Below are 16,780 nucleotides of genomic sequence, written 5' to 3'. Positions count from 1 at the left end.
CAAAAAGGCTCAACATAAAGGTTTCACTTATTTTATGCATCTCTCCTTCCATCTTATACATGCCTATATCTAAACTTTTATACACAAGACTACTTCCACATTTGTTCTTTGCCTTTAATTCAGAGCTTTGACATTACCCAAGTGGTCAGACCCCAAAACTCCATTGAGCTGCGTTTCCAGTCACCAGTGTTGTATGCAGAACAGCAGAGCAGAGCCCACACGAGCTACGAGGTGCCCCCAAACTGCCCGCCGAGTGTCCAGAAGGGAGAATGCCACGTCAACTTCATCCGGAAGGTAACGGTCTCACAAGTGGATGGGGCTATAAGCTTGAGGATTGGATGTGCTGGTGTATGAAGTGTTTGTTTGAAGACTCCCTTGGGAAGTTGGACATCTCTTTCTTCTCTCATAGCGGGATTGGAAAGGTTTTAAAAGTAAGAGCCAAAAGATTATATGAATTTTTTTTTGTGGAGAATTTTTGTCTTTCTGGATTTTTTTCCTTGAAGCATGTTTCTGAACTTAGGTAACATCAGGAAAAGAAGACGAATAGGTGACTAGTGATATAACTTCACACATTATTTTTCACCATTTAGGTTTATCAAACTTTTCACCAGGCCATAAGGTTTGTATTTACTAGTCATTCTTGTTACTAGAAAGCTTTCTGTAATTATTAATATATTCGCTGACATGTTCTTATATTTTACTGGTAGGTTCTAATAAAATCTAACATCAGATAACAAAAGCCACAAGGGGATGTTTTTCTTTGAGTCTAGTATCAGTCTAGATGACTTGGATTTACTCTCATTCATGGTTGAATTAGTATTCTATGTGATACTTAGTTTTTAATTTTATTTTCTATTTAAAATTATTTTAATTGTGTTAAAATACACATAACACAAAAGTTACCACCTTAGCCATTTTTAAGAGTGCAGTTCAGCATTATTAAGCACATTCACATTGATGTGAAAGCAGTCTCCAGAACATTTTTCATGCAGCACTACCGAAACTCTGTACTCATTAAGAAGTCACTCCTCATTCACTCTTCCTCCGAGCCCCTGACAACCACCATTCTTTGTGTTTCTATGGGTTTGAGCCCTCTGGATGCCTCCTATAAGTGGAATGATACAGTATTTGTCTTTTTGTGACTGGCTTGTTACACTTACCATAAGGTTCTCCAGGTCCATCTGTGTTGTAGCACATGTCAGAATTTCCTTTCTTTTTAAATATTCCATTGTATGTATAGACCACATTTTATTTATTCAATCATCTGTTAATGGACATTCAAGTTGCTTTCACCTTTGGCTATTTTGAATAATGCTGCTATGTATGGACATACAAATATCTCTTTGAGACCTTGCTTTTAATTCTTTTTGATACATACCCAGAAGTGGGATGACTACATTACATGATAAATCTATTGTAAATGTAATTTTATTTTAATTTGCATTTAATTTTAACAACAAATGTAATCATTGGTTTCATTGTGAAACTACTAAGTGTGTTTTTTCAGTACTCATTGACCGGAATGGCAGTTGATAAATTGTGATCATTTAAATTAAGTAGCTGTTACCTTTAAATCATGCTTCCTTAAAGTAAGCACTAAGGTCAGAATTACACTCCCACCCATTTTACTCCACGTACCTGGATTCGTGTCAGTGTGTCGATAACCATGTGTTCATTCGGCTGTGATGGGACAGGAAGTGACCAAGTAGTCAGGAGTCCCATGGACCACTTACTCACCCACACTTCTGTTTAAACATCAGCTTTTGTTCTTTGCCTTTGGCTTCAAATGGCACAGTGGTTTTAATACTAGAGCCTGCCCTTTCCTGCCCTCTTCTGTCTTCAACCTTCTATGGAAACGAGGACTTCCCGGATCCTAATGTGAAAGTTCACTTTTCAGGTCATCAGTGCCGGTATATATATGTTATACAGATATCCATGTAGTAGCTTCCCACTACCTGCTAGTCACTTTGTGGCATTCAAAACACACTCTCAGTTTATTTAGATAGAACAAACTCTTTTGCTACTAATATCAGGAATCAGACCCAGGTTTCTACCATCACAGTGAGAGTGGGAGGCTAAATTTGGGGTGTGTTTCTGGCTAGATTGACCTGATCTGGTGTGAAGAGGCCTGAATTGGACAGCAAGTTGGGAGTTGTGGACCTGAATTCTGGCTTTACAAACCCAGAAGGGTCTTAGGCACATGTATCATTTGTGTATGGAGCTAATCTCTTCCCTTTCTTCCTTACTGTTAATATGAAGATATAGTGAAATATTAATGTAAATGCACTTTCCATAATAAAGCACTCTACAGCTATGTCAAATGTAGGGTGGTAATATTATTTATTTTGGAGATGTATTTCTGTAATTACAGACCCCTAAGTGTGTAACTGACAAAATGCCTCAGAGCTTAGCTTCTGTGAAGTTAGTGGGAAAGAGGTGGAGAGTGGATGTAATGAGGAAATGTCACTCTCCATTGATTCTTTGACCTCTCTGCTTTCTCCACCACTTATCTCTGCTTCCTTCTCTGTTCAGCTTGAATGGTGGAACCCATCACCTCACCTCCCCCCTTGGAATGTTCCACACCATCTTTCTTGCTTTCCATTGACATCCTTGGCTGTTCCTGCGAAGTCTCTTTATTGAGACCAACTTCCTCCTCTTAAAAGTCTTGCTATTCAGTCTTTTCTCTGTTCTAGACACTCTTCTCTTTTCATTTTTGTCTAGTCTGTCTCATGTGTCTTTGTTTCTTCAATAACCAATCAAATTTCCAGTGACTTCTAATATTGTATTGTCATTTCAGACCTCTCGTTAATTCAGACCCCATATTCAGTTGCCTGTTTGGCATCTTCACTTGGCTGATTCACGAGGACCTAAAGCTCAGCATGTCCAACACTGCACTTGGGATCTAAACCCTTGTCCCCAAACTCCCTGTCTTGCTAAATGGAATACCATACAGGACAGTCACTCAAGCCAAAAACCTAGGAGTTATTTTTGATTCCTCTATCTCATTTTCTTCCCTCCTCAAATCCATGGCTAAGTCTTTTGATAATGTGGACATTACCTCATCAGTGGCTCTCAGATCTGCCCACGCTCCATTCGTACTATTATTCTTGAGTTCAGTCTGTCATCATTTCTTGCATGAAATATTGCCCTGGTATCCCTACAACCTCATTTGCCTTCCTCCAGTTAATTTGCCACAGAGCAGCCAGAGTGTTCTTTTCAGAGAAAAATCACAGTACTTCCCCTTTTAAAAACTCTTCAACCATTCCTCATTGCCTTTAGGCTACAGCCTAGAGTTCTTATCTGTTAGCCCACACTTACTTTTTCAGTCTTCTCCCACTTCTCCCACTGTTCTCTCTGCTTTTCCCGCATGGCATCGCACTTTCTTGCTGTTCCTGCTGAAAGGGATGCTTTACTTCCCTCTCCCCTAAATACCCTGGACAAATGGGACTTACCCTCAAGTCTCCATATAAAAGTTGCCATCATTCAGGAAATCTTGTTTGACATCTCCTTCCCCCATTATTTGTCCCCTGTGTGTTTCCTTTGTATTTGTGATTTTTTTTTTTAATTGAGAGCCTGGATATCTTGCTGTACTATGAGCACTATAAACAGAAGAACTGTGTCTCATTTGTACATTGATGTACTACCAGCCTGACACATAGAAAGCACTTTGCAAATATTTTTTTGAATAAGTGGTAACATATTTGGACAGGTTGTATGAATAGAAATGATTTGTAGCCATTGCTGGGGAAAATAGTCTTCTGTAGAAGATGTTGAATATATTGACACACACATATATATTTTTTAGATATTTAATATTTTTGCCCTCTTACTTCTCCCTGTCCCCGATAAAAGAATTACGTATCTGAACTTATAAATTTTCCAGTAAATATCCCCATGGTGGGTTTCATTCCGAACATGACAATCTGATACTTCCCTGGTGAATTTCAGCAGATACAGATGCTATGAAATGGTTTTAATTCTTTATTTTTCCCTGTAATGGAAATGAATTGATCTGTCTCTGATAAATACAGAGCTTGGGAAATAATACTTCCATGAGAACAGTTTGGCCAAATCCTCAGGCTGTACTTTACCAGTACTCCCTCCAAAAAGATCTGAGTGCTTCCTCTGGTGCTTGTTCCTTTTGAAAAGCCGAACTCATTGTCTCATACATTTTAATGGACTGTATTTCGAAAATAATTTTTTCTTTTAAGAAGTAGAAATTAGAAACTTAAAAAGGGGTTTATTTCAAGGGAACCATCTCCTGCTTTTGTATTTGAACCTTTGTAAATTAATATGAAAATCGAAATGTGTCTGAAGGGAGAGCCAGGGAACCAGAATGCCTGCCCTGTGTTGTCAGTGAACTGATCGTTCTGGGGCTCTAAGTTCAGAAACAAGTGCGTCTGAATTCATACCGGAGCAAACAGGGGTTGGCAAGTCTAGCTAGAGTTTTTTAAACCTTTAATCTCCTAATTTGTTTCTTCATTTTTTATAGTTATTCATTTAAACATAATATTCTTTATAGTTATTCCACGTAAATACAATGGTAGGTTAAGAGATATTTTTGAGAAGTCTAAGAAGTAACTATTCTGTTGCCTCAATGTAATATGCTTTTGAAGAACAAATGCACCTAATTAAATTCTATGTTCTTAGAAGATTTCTGCAAAATATAACTAGCTACAGAAGTTGATGTCTTAGTTATCTACTGCTGTGTAACAAATAATGTCAAAAATTATCAGCTTAAAATGATACTTATTGTCATAGTTTCTGTCAGGAAGGTGTGGCTTAGCTGGGTGTCTCTGGCTCAAGGTCACTCATGAGGTTACTGGGAAGCTGTGGACCAGGGCTGCAGTCATCTCCAGGCTGACTAGGAGTGTTTGTGTCTAAGTTCCCGCATGCGGTTATCGGCAGGCCTCAGGTTAGCTTCCAAGTCCACTCCTATGGGCCTGTCTACATGGCAGCTGGCTTCCCCCTTGGCCAAGAGAGAGTGGGAGTGAGCTCCCCAAGCAGAAGGTGCAGTCTTTTATAACCTAATTTTGGAAGTTATCACCTCTGCTGTATTCTGCTGGTTAGAAGTGATTTGCTAGGTCTAATCTATACTCAAGGGGAGGGGATTCCATAAGGGCATGAATACTAGGGGGGAATCATTGTAGGCCATTTTATTTTTATTTTTGTTTATTATTTATTTTGTAATCCTCACTGGAGGGTATGTTTATTGATTTTAGAGAGAGAGGAAGCAAGGTGGGTGGGGGAGGGGCAGAAAGAGAGAGGCAGAGAGAGAGAGATGAGAGAGAAACACTGACTGGCCGCCTCCTATAGGTACCCTGACTGGGATTGAACCAGCAGCCTAGGTGTAAGCCCTGACCAGGGACCAAACCTGCAGTCTTCAGGTATACAACGCTACAACTAACTGAACCACCCTGCCAGGGCATTGTGGGCCATTTCAGATCCTATGGATAGGACACATACACACATAGAACTCTTATGGAGTTAATTCTGTGCTCCTTCCCCCCAAATTTGTTTTTTTCAACCCCCCCCCCCACTTTGTATGTTGAAGTCCTAAACCTCTATGGCTCAAAATGCAACCCTATCTGAAAATTAGGTCTTTAAAGGGATGACCAAGTTAAATGAGACAGTTAGGGTGGGTTCCAGTCCAATAAGAATGAAGTCCTAAACCATAATGTTTATAGCAGCACAATTTACAATAGCCAAGAGTTGGAAGCAACCTAGGTGCCCGTCAGTAAATGAATGGATCAAAAAATTGTGGTACATACACACAATGGAATTCTATGCAGCAGAGAGAAAGAAGGAGCTACTACCCTTTGCAACAACATGGATGGAACTGGAAAGCATTATGCTGAGTGAAATAAGCCAGGTGTTGAAAGACAAATACCGTATGATCTCACCTTTAACAGGAAGCTAAACAACAAAACAAACAAGCAAGCAAAATAAAAGCAAAGACACTAAAATAGAGAACAGGGGGACAGTGACCAGAGGGGAGAGGGGAGGGAATTTAAGGGGAAAAATGGGAGGGATTTAGGGGAACAAGTATAAAGAACACAGGGACAATAACTAAGGGGGGTGGAAATGGGAGGGAGGTGGGGTGCATGGGGGAGGGGTGGGCCGGGATGGAAGAAATAGAAAACTGTACTTGAAAAATAACTAAAAAAAAAAAAAGAATGAAGTCCTTGCAAGAAGAGGAAGTTTGGACAACAGAGAGAGGCACTGGGGGTATGTACGAGCACACAGAATAATGACTATGTGAGGGCACAGTGAGAAGGCACCTTCTGTGAGCCGGGGAGAGAGGCTTCAGGAGAAATCATCACCTCGGTGTTGGGAATTCCCAGCTTTTAGAACTGTGAGAAAATAAATTTCTGTTGTTTGAGCTACCCAATCTGTGGTATTTTATTCTGGTAGCCCCAGCAAACTAATATGTACTTTTATGATATCTTAAAAAGAAAACTTTTAAAAAATAATGTTTAAATTTCATGGTAACCAAAATCTATCTTCTTTTTTTCCTCTTGAAATTACAGGAGCAGTGTTCCTTTAGTTGGGACTGGGGGCCTTCCTTTCCTACCCAGGGCATCTGGAAAGATGTTAGGATTGAAGCCTATAACATTTGTCATCTGAACTACTTCACGTTTTCCCCTGTGTATGGTAAGCTAAGACATGTGACTTCCTTTTGACTTTTTCGAGCCTCTTCTGAGTTGCAAGAATTGGGTTTCTAATTTGAATATATAGATTTACTTTTCAGACACTTATTTGAAAAAAATTTGTGACACATTAAATCCCAAAAAGTGAAAAATATGTACAAACTGTGATTTGTAGTAAAAATTTGTAACATAAAGCAGATAAGTAGGTAGGTAGATACCTTTTAACATATTTTGAAAAGAATGAAGGTATGAGTTGCTCTAGGTTTCCCAAGCTAAGTGTTTGTTCTTTCTTTTAAGAGTTTCCTTTAAAAATTTTTTTTTTTGCATTCTGCACACTAACATAGAGATAAAAGAAAGACTCAAACTGAAATACAAAAGAATTCTTTACAATTAATTTCACAATTTCATTTTTTAAATGATTTTATTTATTTATTTTTAGACAGAGGGGAAGGCAGGGAGAGAGGGAGAGAAACACCAATGTGTGGTTGCCTCTCATGTGCCCCCTACAGGGGACCTGGCCCACAACCCAGGCTGTGCCCTGCCTGGGAATTGAACTGGTGACCTTTGGTTCACAGGCCAGTGCTCAATCCACGGAGCCACACCAGCCAGGACATCACAATTTTATACATTTACTAACATGTCAGTGAAAAATCACCAACTATTATAAAATATGACAAATTATATTAAAAAAATATTCAAGTATGAAAAGTGCTGTACTTTTGATGTCTTCACTCCCTTCTCTTCTATGTGCTTATTTTTAACACATTGTTTCCTTGCATAGGTGCATCCCCGTACTTGTGTCCTTCAGTTGTCCATTTACACATTCTTCTGTCTGCTACAAGGCCATATTCATGTCGATATCCAGTCAAGCCAGGATAGTCCACTCTAGAATTTAAATTTACCACCACCGGTGGTCCAACAATTTGCCTTAAGAAGTCACTAGGGGCCCTGGCTGGTGCAGTTCAGTGGATTGAGCCCCAGCATACAAACCAAAGTGTCTTGGGTTTGATTCCCAGTCAGGGCATGTGTCTGGGTTGCAGGTCAGGTCAGGTCCCCAGTACAGGGCGTGTGAGAAGCAAACACACATTGATGTTTCTCTCCTTCTCTTTATTCCTCCCTTCCCCTCTGTCTAAAATAAATAAGTAAAATCTTTAAAAAAAAAGAAAAAAAGAAAGAAATCACTAGGGGTTTGCTTCCACAGACTCATTTTAACTATCCTGATCAGAAATTTGAAAGGCAGGGTAGCTGAGTTCTAATCTGAGCCCTGCTACTTAATTGACTGTGTATGTCGGATAACTCATTTCACCTCCTGGGGCCTTATGTTCCTCATCTCAAGGCCGGGACTTGGAATCTCTTTTCTAAGTGCCCCACAAGCCCAGCCTCTGCAGACGATGGGATGGGATGAAACCAAAACTTGTTTTCCTTTGTAAATGCATTGGGCCTGCTGGTTTGTATTCCTTTTTGCTGCCTGTGTGGTCACTTTCACTGCCCCAAGATCTTGATTTGTTCAAACGATCAGGCTGACTTTCCATCACTGCACATTTTCTCCTTTGATGGCCAGGACACACCAGCCTTTTTGAGACTTAAAAATAAACTGGAAGGCAAATCATGCATAAAGAAAGTTTTGTAAGGTAAAGTATAATACTTTTTTAGTTGAAGGAACTATTCACAAGAAAAGAGCATTGAATAAAAGCTGAGAAATCTCACAGATGTCAGGGAGTCAGTTAAAAGCTGGTCAAATATTTGTTAAGTTCTTGGCCTAGCACTGTGTGTGTTTGGCATAGGAAAGAATATCGTATCTCATTCCTGCATGTTGATTGGGCAGGGAGAGGCGGTACAAGGGAATACCAAACCAAACATGTTGTGTAATGGTCTTTTGGGAGGGCAGCCCCAGTAGCTCAGAAAATCAAAGATCAGTGGGGTTTTGAGAAGTTAGGGAATTGATGCGGACCCTGGCCGGCAGGGTCCGTGTGTTGTGGCTGCGACGAACAAATTCACATGGACTACAGAAGTCCTCTGGAGAAAAAGGAACTGCATGACCACTCTCTAAGTGAGAGAGAGGGCCCTGGACAAGCTTTTATTGCTTTTCTGGGCACATTACATTGAGGATGGTCTCATTTACTATGCACAGGTTTGCTGTAGCTGATGACCTTTTACAGATAACAAAGAAAAGAATGTTGCTGATTATTTCAAAGAGATGGATGTTACAGATTAAGGGAAAAAGTGGTTGAACTGGTTACATACCATAGTTGGGAGGTTTAGCACAGATTTTAGGAAGTTACTTTAAAGATATGCAGTAAACATTTTCTGCCTCAATCAAAGGTGAGGTAGTTTTAGCAAAAGCAAGACTCATAGCAGCCTAGGTACAATGCAGGCCTGATTCCCCACGGGAGAACCTGTCTGTGGGCGTGGGTCCTGTGTGCCGACTGCGCTCCCCACTGGCCTTTCTGAGTGTGGGCTGGACTACATTTCCATGAGGAAGGTGGAACAGTCCCTTATAGGGAATGAAAGTAGATCTTTTTTTCTTTTTTTAATTGAATTATTGGGCTGACATAGGTTAATAAGATTATATAGTTTCAGGTGTACAGTTCTATAACACATCATCTGTATATTGTAATGTGTGCCCACCACCCCAAGTCAAGTTTCCTTCCATCACCATTTATCCCTTCTATCCCCTCTTCTACCACCCCCGTCCCCAGAAGGTGGATCTTCAATGTTAGCTCATGATGCTCAGTCCAGTTCTGTGCAGGCCTAACTTGGTGAAATCAGTAAACAAGAATGTGATACGTCAGTACAAGAGTTCTGCTATCTTTAGGGCACTGGCAACTCTAGACTGCTATTTAATTGAACCAAGTCTGTTTTTGAAGACAGAAGACACAAGCAATTCAGAGATAGTTGATAGTTGAGATCATTTGGTGCTGCTGGTATTTTTAAATCTTAAAAGGCATTAAAAGATCTCATTTAACTTTCATCTATAAATGTGGCTGTTTAAGCTCCTCTAGTTCAGTGCTTCTGAAACTGTTCTTCAGAGGTGTGAGCTGAACTAAGTTGTGCTACTCAAATCAAACAATGGCTCTGGTTCATTCTCTCCCATCCACACACACAGTTTTTCTCAGGTGTATATGATGAAGTCTAGTTCAAGAAGGGGTCTCATTTTTCAAAAAGTTATTTATTTCATTGTTTTGAAGCTTCATCAGTGTTTTAGCAGTAAGTACTGAGTTCCAGAGACCTGAAAAAATTTGAGTAACACTTCTCTAGTTTAATTAAAATTTTTGAGTTTGAAGCTAAACATTTCTTCCTGAATATGAGTTATTAGAATTCAGTTTACTAGTCACTAGTGCATGAATGGATTGTATTTGAATTAAGTCAATTAATTTAAATGATGCTTAAAATTTAATTGAATTCAGTGTAATCAGTTGTTCACATGAACTACATTTTATCCTTGCACAGGGGCCATGCTAATCTTCTCTGTATCGTTCCAGTTTTAGTACATGTGCTGCCGAAGTGAGCACCATGTGAACTACATTTTAAATGTTTTATGACTGCACTTTGTAGTGTACTTAACATAGAGTAAAATACGCTTCTTGTTCAGAAGATGTGCCCTAAGCATGGTAAGCAGTAATTCTTATAGTTTTGATTAATTTTATAGATTTCAATTCGGTTATTTGATGTAATAAGGAAAATTGAAGCATAAATTTGTGAAAGCATTAGGAGTGGAACTTCCTTCAGGAGTTTTTCCAGAATTTTTTTCATCACTAAAATCAATAGAAGTTTTTATTTTAATTTTTAAAAATATTTTATTTATTTATTTTTAGAGAGAGGGGAAGGGAAGGAGAAAGAGTGGGAGAGAAACATCAATGTGTGGTTGCCTCTCATGTGTCCCCTACTGGGGACCTGGCCTGCTACCCAGGCATGTGCCCTGACTGGGAATCGAACCAGTGACCCTTTGCTTCACAGGCCCATGCTCAATCCACTGAGCTATACCAGCCAGTGTAGTTTATGCAGTTATGATTGTCCCAGTTTTTACCCATTCACTCCCCTCTGCCCAGCCCACCCCCCAGCAAAGGAAATTTTTAAAAGTTGAAAAATAATAAAGAGAATAAGCTAATATATTCTGGATACTTTTATGTATTTATTTGATATATAGTGTGAAGCAGGTACTGTAAAGTTACTAAATGTATAAAAATAGTTCATAATAAACAAATACATAAAATTTTTACTTAAAATAGAATATATTAAATTTTAATATTTTGTGTGAAACGAGATTGGTCAAAATAAATGAACACAGTGACTATCTCTGGGTGTTAATACTACAGATAGTTTATATTTATTCTTCTGCTTAACTGTGTTTTCTAAATTTAGATATTTAGTCTATATTGTTTCTGTAGTAAGGGAAAAAGTCCAGCTATTAGTTTTAGCTATTAGTAGCAAACTAATCTATTAGTAATTTAAGCCAACTGCAAACTAATTTAAGTCAAACTAATTTGACTATGTGGGATTTTCTGCTTTCTCCTGTTGAGGCTAGAATGGGATAACATTTTTGTTTTTCTCAATATTCAATTTATTTCTTAATGTAAGATTAATGAGGAGGAAAATGCAGACAACTGTAATTGAACAACAATAAAGTACAGTAATCCCTCACCTATTGTGGGAGTTATGTTCCAGAGACCCCCGAGATAGGTGAAAATCCACAAAGTAGTGGCATTATATTTTATTATTTATATATATTTTAAAGCTTTATAAACCCTTCCCACACTCCTATAAACCTTTCCCAGTCTCTTATGAACCTTTCCCACACTCTTATAAACACTTCATGTGCTCTTAAACACTCTTTACACTCTTAAACCTCTGTAACTTTAACAACATATAAAATTCTATATGGGTACCCACCAGTGAAGTAAACAAAATCCTGTGATATAGTGAAAACTCCACAATATATATCTCCAGAATTAGATATATATTTTTTAAAAACCCACGATACAGTGAAGCCACAATAAGTGAACCACAATATAGTGAGGGACAACTGTAATTAAAAAAAAAAAAAGATTAGTGAGCTTACCCCTGAAGATCAAATGACCAATCATAATTTCCCAATGTAATTGTGTATAGTATGACAGAAAAAGGTTGTTAGACTTTTAAGAAATTAACTTGAAATTCCTGTGAATGAATTTACTTATATACACATACACACACATATATAAAATAAGTCATATACATATATAAATATTTTTGTGTGTATCTCAGTACTTATAATAGTTGTTGCTAAAGTTCAGCACTTTTCAATATCCTGTGGTCATTTGTTTGATTTTGTTCTAACCTCAGCTTTCTAAATGATCTTTACATCTCCTTAATATTTAAAATAATGAAAACACATTTATATTTGAAAAAAATATATAATGACGTCAAAGGAAAACAAAAATTTCTTCCATTATCTCTTAGGCTCTTGTCATTTTTCTAGGTATTATAAAGCACACCAATGCATTGGTGAGACTTTCTTTGAAACCTTATGAGAAAATATTTATTTGAATGATTCATCCTTAGTCCTGAAATGTTCTAATCAGGTTTTAAATAGCAGTAGCTGTTTAGGGCACCCATATTTTTAGTATTTTAAACAGTGAAAGATTGACCCTGGTATTGAAAAGAAAAGCTCAGATGCTTGTTACCAGATGTGGAAACCCAGCAAGATTCTGCTGTTCTTTTTCCTTGGGGAGGGAGCGGAAGCCTTACCCCGTGTGTCGTGTGTTGGGGAAGGGGCGAGGAATTTGGGGGCTGGACTTGGGTTTCTAAGGTGTGAAGGGAGGGGAGATGGGGGGAGGACAACTGGTATGTGTGGGGGTGGGGGTGCCCCAGTTCCAGAGGTTTGGACTTTTATAAGCAAATAATCTGGCCCAAAATGCAGGCCCTGTGTGGTGCTGGTGGTGGTGGTGGTGGTGAAGGAGTTGGACGGAGGTGTGTGTGTGGTGGGGGGGGTGGCAGCGGTTCATTTATTTATTGTTTTCTTTATGTTGGGTCTTTCATATTTGTAATCTGATGTGAATTGTTCACATTAGGCCCTGAAATTAGTGGGAGGGCCTAATGTGAGGGAGGGCCCTCCCTGAAATTAGGGAGGGATGAGGGTCTAGTTTCTTAAGCTTTTCATAAGGTTACAGAAACAGATTAAGTCTAAATAAATAATAAGTATGTTCTGCTGAAATCCTACATTGTTTAATCTTTTATTACCACAGTTATAGAAAAGAGAGTGTAGACATAGATGTTTTTCAGCGTGTGACTCCTCCTCTTGAGCTGAGGTGAGCTGTGGGTCTTTAAGTTGTGCTCCAGCATCTCACAGATGCTGCCTTCCCCCAACCTCTTCAAGTTGACTTGCTGCCTCCGCCTAGAGCAGCTCCCCTCCTCCCTTCTCCAAGACTCAGAGCCGGAGGAGTGAGTTTAGCTCCACCCTGGCCTGTCCAATAGAAGCCTCTATTGGAGGTCAGTGCTGCCCTTTGCTTACAACTTAACACAATAGAGCAAGAGATGTGTCAGTCTTGCTTAGTGCCTTGTTTGATGCATTTATTTTCTTTCTTGCATTCATTTTGAAGCACTTCCATTTATCATCGAATTATTTATTCATGAAAATGACAGTATTCACCTTTGAAAATATCTTTATAGGTAGCTAGATTGCTTGAATAATCTCTCCTCTGATTAGCTCCCTTGTTGCATAAATAGGTTTTTCCCCCCTCTGGAATTTACCAATTTATCCTTCTTTGGGGGGGGGGGTGTTTTGCATCTGGTTTGCCTGGATTTCATCTTTGAGGATTTTGTCCTGCTGAGTAGGCAAGGAGATCTTTACTGCTTAGTAAAGAAGGGGAAGACAGCTGTTGTGACTAACTGTGAACCTGCTTTTCAGGCTAATGCAAGCTGTTCGCTCTTTGAAAAGCAGCTGCTGAAGTCTGTGCTATAATTCCAGCAGGAGCACAGGAAAATCTCCTGCGTTTGAATTTACACATTCTGTGGATTGGTCATTTCGGCTTGTTGTCGTTTCAATGTCTTCCAATGTGCAGGACTACCTTTTCACTGTAGCTTTTCATCCTCTGTTAAAGATGCAAGAAGAGAGCGGGCAAGAGGAAGAGCTGTGAGCCGCTCAGCAGGGCGAAGCTAATCAAGGCAGCTGTCTCTGAATAGCTCCCCCCTCCCCAAGAAGATGGATGAAGCATCTTTTTTATCTTACATAAGCAACCTACCGATGTTTGCAGATCTGTCCCAGGCTGACCTTAATGTTCTTCCATTTCTCTGCCAGTTCTTAACCCCCCAGATGCCATCTGGATTCTTAACTGTGACCTCTGAATGCATTTTGTTTCTCTAAGTAGATTCAACGTCTTTGTTTTTTTGAGTTGGGGTGTAATTTACAGTGTTTGTCAAGGCTTACAGAAAGTAATTATTCAAGAAATATATTTTCAGTATTGACAGAAATTCTCGCATAACTGTTGCCATGACCTCCACAGGTAGCTTAGGTTACAAACATGGTATTTTGACAAGCGGGGGAACTATGGCACCATGTAATTCGGCATGTAGTGGAGGGTGAGACACATCCTCATTTTTAGATTCTGTGTTCTTTTTTTATGAAGGGGCTAACGTTTTATTGTTACAATCCCCCCAAATGCTTTGTTTCCCACTGGATATATTTGACACTTGGATTTAGACTCTGAAAGGCAAAAAGTACTTTTGCTTTTGGTTTTTCTCATTGTTCTTCTAAAGGTTTCAATCAGTATATGTGTGTCCGCTAGTGCCTTCTTTTTGGTAGGCACCTCTGAGGGAGGTGCAGGGAAGGTAGAGAACACCAGAGTCAGGAAACTGGGCTCCTTATCCTGTCCACCGGCTTGGAGGCTTTGGAGCTAGATTCTGCACTCAGGACCCTGCAGGCTCAGCTGCAAAGGGACTAGGAGATTGCCAAGTTTCCTCTGCCTCCAACATCCCATGGGTCTCCCCCTGTGCTTGTGTACCACAGCAGGCATTACGGCATACTGAGGGCCTAAGTGTGGAAGAACCCACTTTTTCTTGAAGCTGAGCATATGACTATGGGAAGACGTTGATACTTGAGGCTTAATTGCCATCAGTTCTGCAATTTGCCATTAGTTAATGGACACACTTGAATTAATGTAACTCAGCCATCTTCTGATTTTTCTACTTCCATGTCTTCTTATATATTTGTTTTTCCTCTTAGACAACTGAATCAAGCTGTGTTTTCTTCCCGGCCGCATCTTGACAAAGAAGTAGTCTGTATAGGAATATAAAAGGAGCTGGCATGTTTTGGAGGATTTTAAAGGTTAATATGTTGGCTACACGTACACTGACTGGAGCCATCTTGGAGACTGTGTGCAATGGAGAAGCAGCACACAGTAATCTGGGCTGTGTAGCTGCTTATTCGCCCCATAAATTCCTGTCCATCCAAGTCAGACAGGGTAGTTGATGTGTTTGTTCTTGCTTATTTTTATTTTTAAAGAAACCTTACTGAATCAGATTTGGGAAAATCTGAGAATGAGTCAGTGGCACAAGCACATTACCTGCCATCTCCTGGTCGCCTCCTGGTTGGTTGAGGTTACATGGAACAAATGTCGACTGTAGGCTCTTGTGCATGGAGCAGGACAGCAGCTAGGACATCACTGAGGCTTCCGGCCAGGGGGACCTCAAGCTGTAGAGAGTGCAGGTCAGCCTGGCCTGTCTACCCTGTTTGGATACAGAGTTCCCATCCTGTTTGGGCCCAGAGTTGATTAGTCAGGGTGAGGAGAGGATGTAAAACTTGGTGTAGTTGGGAGGGCATCGCAGGAGGGAATTTTGAGTCATTTAAGAGTCTTTTTGCTTTCCTCTTTCCCTTCTCAGTACTTGGTTGATTATTGAGGTGATCTTCCATTCCACTTCAGGAGAGCTGGGTGGGGTGGGGGCGGGGTGGGGAGAGGTATTCTCTAGGAGAGAGAGAGGATAGGGAGCTGTATTCTAGAAATGGGTCTTCATTTATGAGGGAGCTCTTCTTAACTAGGAAATAGGATTATGTATTTAAAAATTAGCAAGTGAAAAGAAATGAACAGGTAATACCAGGAAAATGATTGATTATTGAAGACTCTAAATATGTTTTGTGAACCTAAACTATTGAAGACTAAAATTTTCCATGGCTTTGGAAGAAACAGTTGAACTCTTTTTGGAAGAAGTGGAGAGGATAAAATACACTGGTCTAGGGAATCGGGTGATGACCCAACAGGCTTGTGAGTCTTTGTTATTGTGTTTTAATTCCACTGTCTTAGGGTTTCCATTTATTGGCTCCAAAGGGAGTTAACAGGATGAGCTCCAGAAGAGTGCTGATTTGCTTTAGAACATTCCATGTTAGCAGCAACAGAAACTAGGGAATTTGTCCAGCCCTTTGGGGAACTTGCACCGTTTGTCCAGAGGCCCTAACAGGCCACAGATTCCCTCTGCTGAAGAAGTGATAGGCAGTGGCAAAGAAACCAGCTTGAACTTGGTGGTTACTGGTGGCTAGGACGTGCCTAGAGGGCAGAACTTATGTGTTTAAGTGGAAATTAAAGAAAAGTGGATTTCAGATCAGTGTAAAGAATGACGAGAATAGTGAAGGCTAGCAAAAAAGGGAAGCCTATTTTGTAAAGGTGGAAGTTTTTGTCATAGATATTAAAGAAAGATTAGAATGATCTCTTGGGGGAAATATTCGAGCGTGGGGATCAGCTAACCTTTTCTGTAAAGGGTCAGGTAGTAAATATTTAAGGCTCTTAGGATCCCATGGCCTTTGTTGTAACTACTTAACTCTGCTGGGGGGTGCAAATGCCACTGAAGACATGTAAATGAAGGAGCAAGGCTGTTGTCTCAGCTCGCATGGGTGGCCGGAACAAAGTACCATGGACTGGGGGATTTCAGCAACAGAAATTGAATTGAAGCTGGGAGTCCAAGATCAAGATGCTGACTGATTCAGTTCGTGGTGAGGGGTATCTTCCTGGCTTCCTGATGGCTACCCTTCTCTCTATGTCCTCACATATGGAGTAGGTGTGGGGCAGATGAGGGGGGGGGAGTAAGAAAGATCTCTTTCTTTTCTTTAAAGCCATAGTCCTGTCAGATTAGGGCCCTATCCTGATGACCTTATCAAACTTAAT

At 39.9% G+C, this 16,780-nt stretch overlaps 1 protein-coding gene and 1 non-coding gene across 2 annotated transcripts in view; one reads left to right on the top strand and one right to left on the bottom strand.

Moving 5' to 3' along the window:
* MANBA (mannosidase beta) overlaps positions 1–16,780 on the top strand; it is a 118,145-nt gene that overhangs the window by 18,983 nt on the left and 82,382 nt on the right. Inside the window, exons 4-5 of the mRNA XM_053666401.1 lie at positions 124–294; positions 6,531–6,654. Coding sequence (XP_053522376.1) covers positions 124–294; positions 6,531–6,654 — 295 coding nt within the window. The remainder of the gene's footprint in view (positions 1–123; positions 295–6,530; positions 6,655–16,780) is intronic.
* On the bottom strand, positions 10,055–10,162 carry LOC119065775 (U6 spliceosomal RNA). The gene has a single exon (XR_005085649.2). It is a non-coding gene; the product is annotated as a U6 spliceosomal RNA (small nuclear RNA).

This window comes from Artibeus jamaicensis, unplaced genomic scaffold (assembly GCF_021234435.1).
Source record: "Artibeus jamaicensis isolate MK-2021 breed Jamaican fruit bat unplaced genomic scaffold, CSHL_Jam_final contig_452, whole genome shotgun sequence".
In the NCBI taxonomy this organism is placed as follows: Eukaryota; Metazoa; Chordata; class Mammalia; order Chiroptera; family Phyllostomidae; genus Artibeus; species Artibeus jamaicensis.
This window is presented reverse-complemented; position numbering and strand designations above follow the sequence as displayed.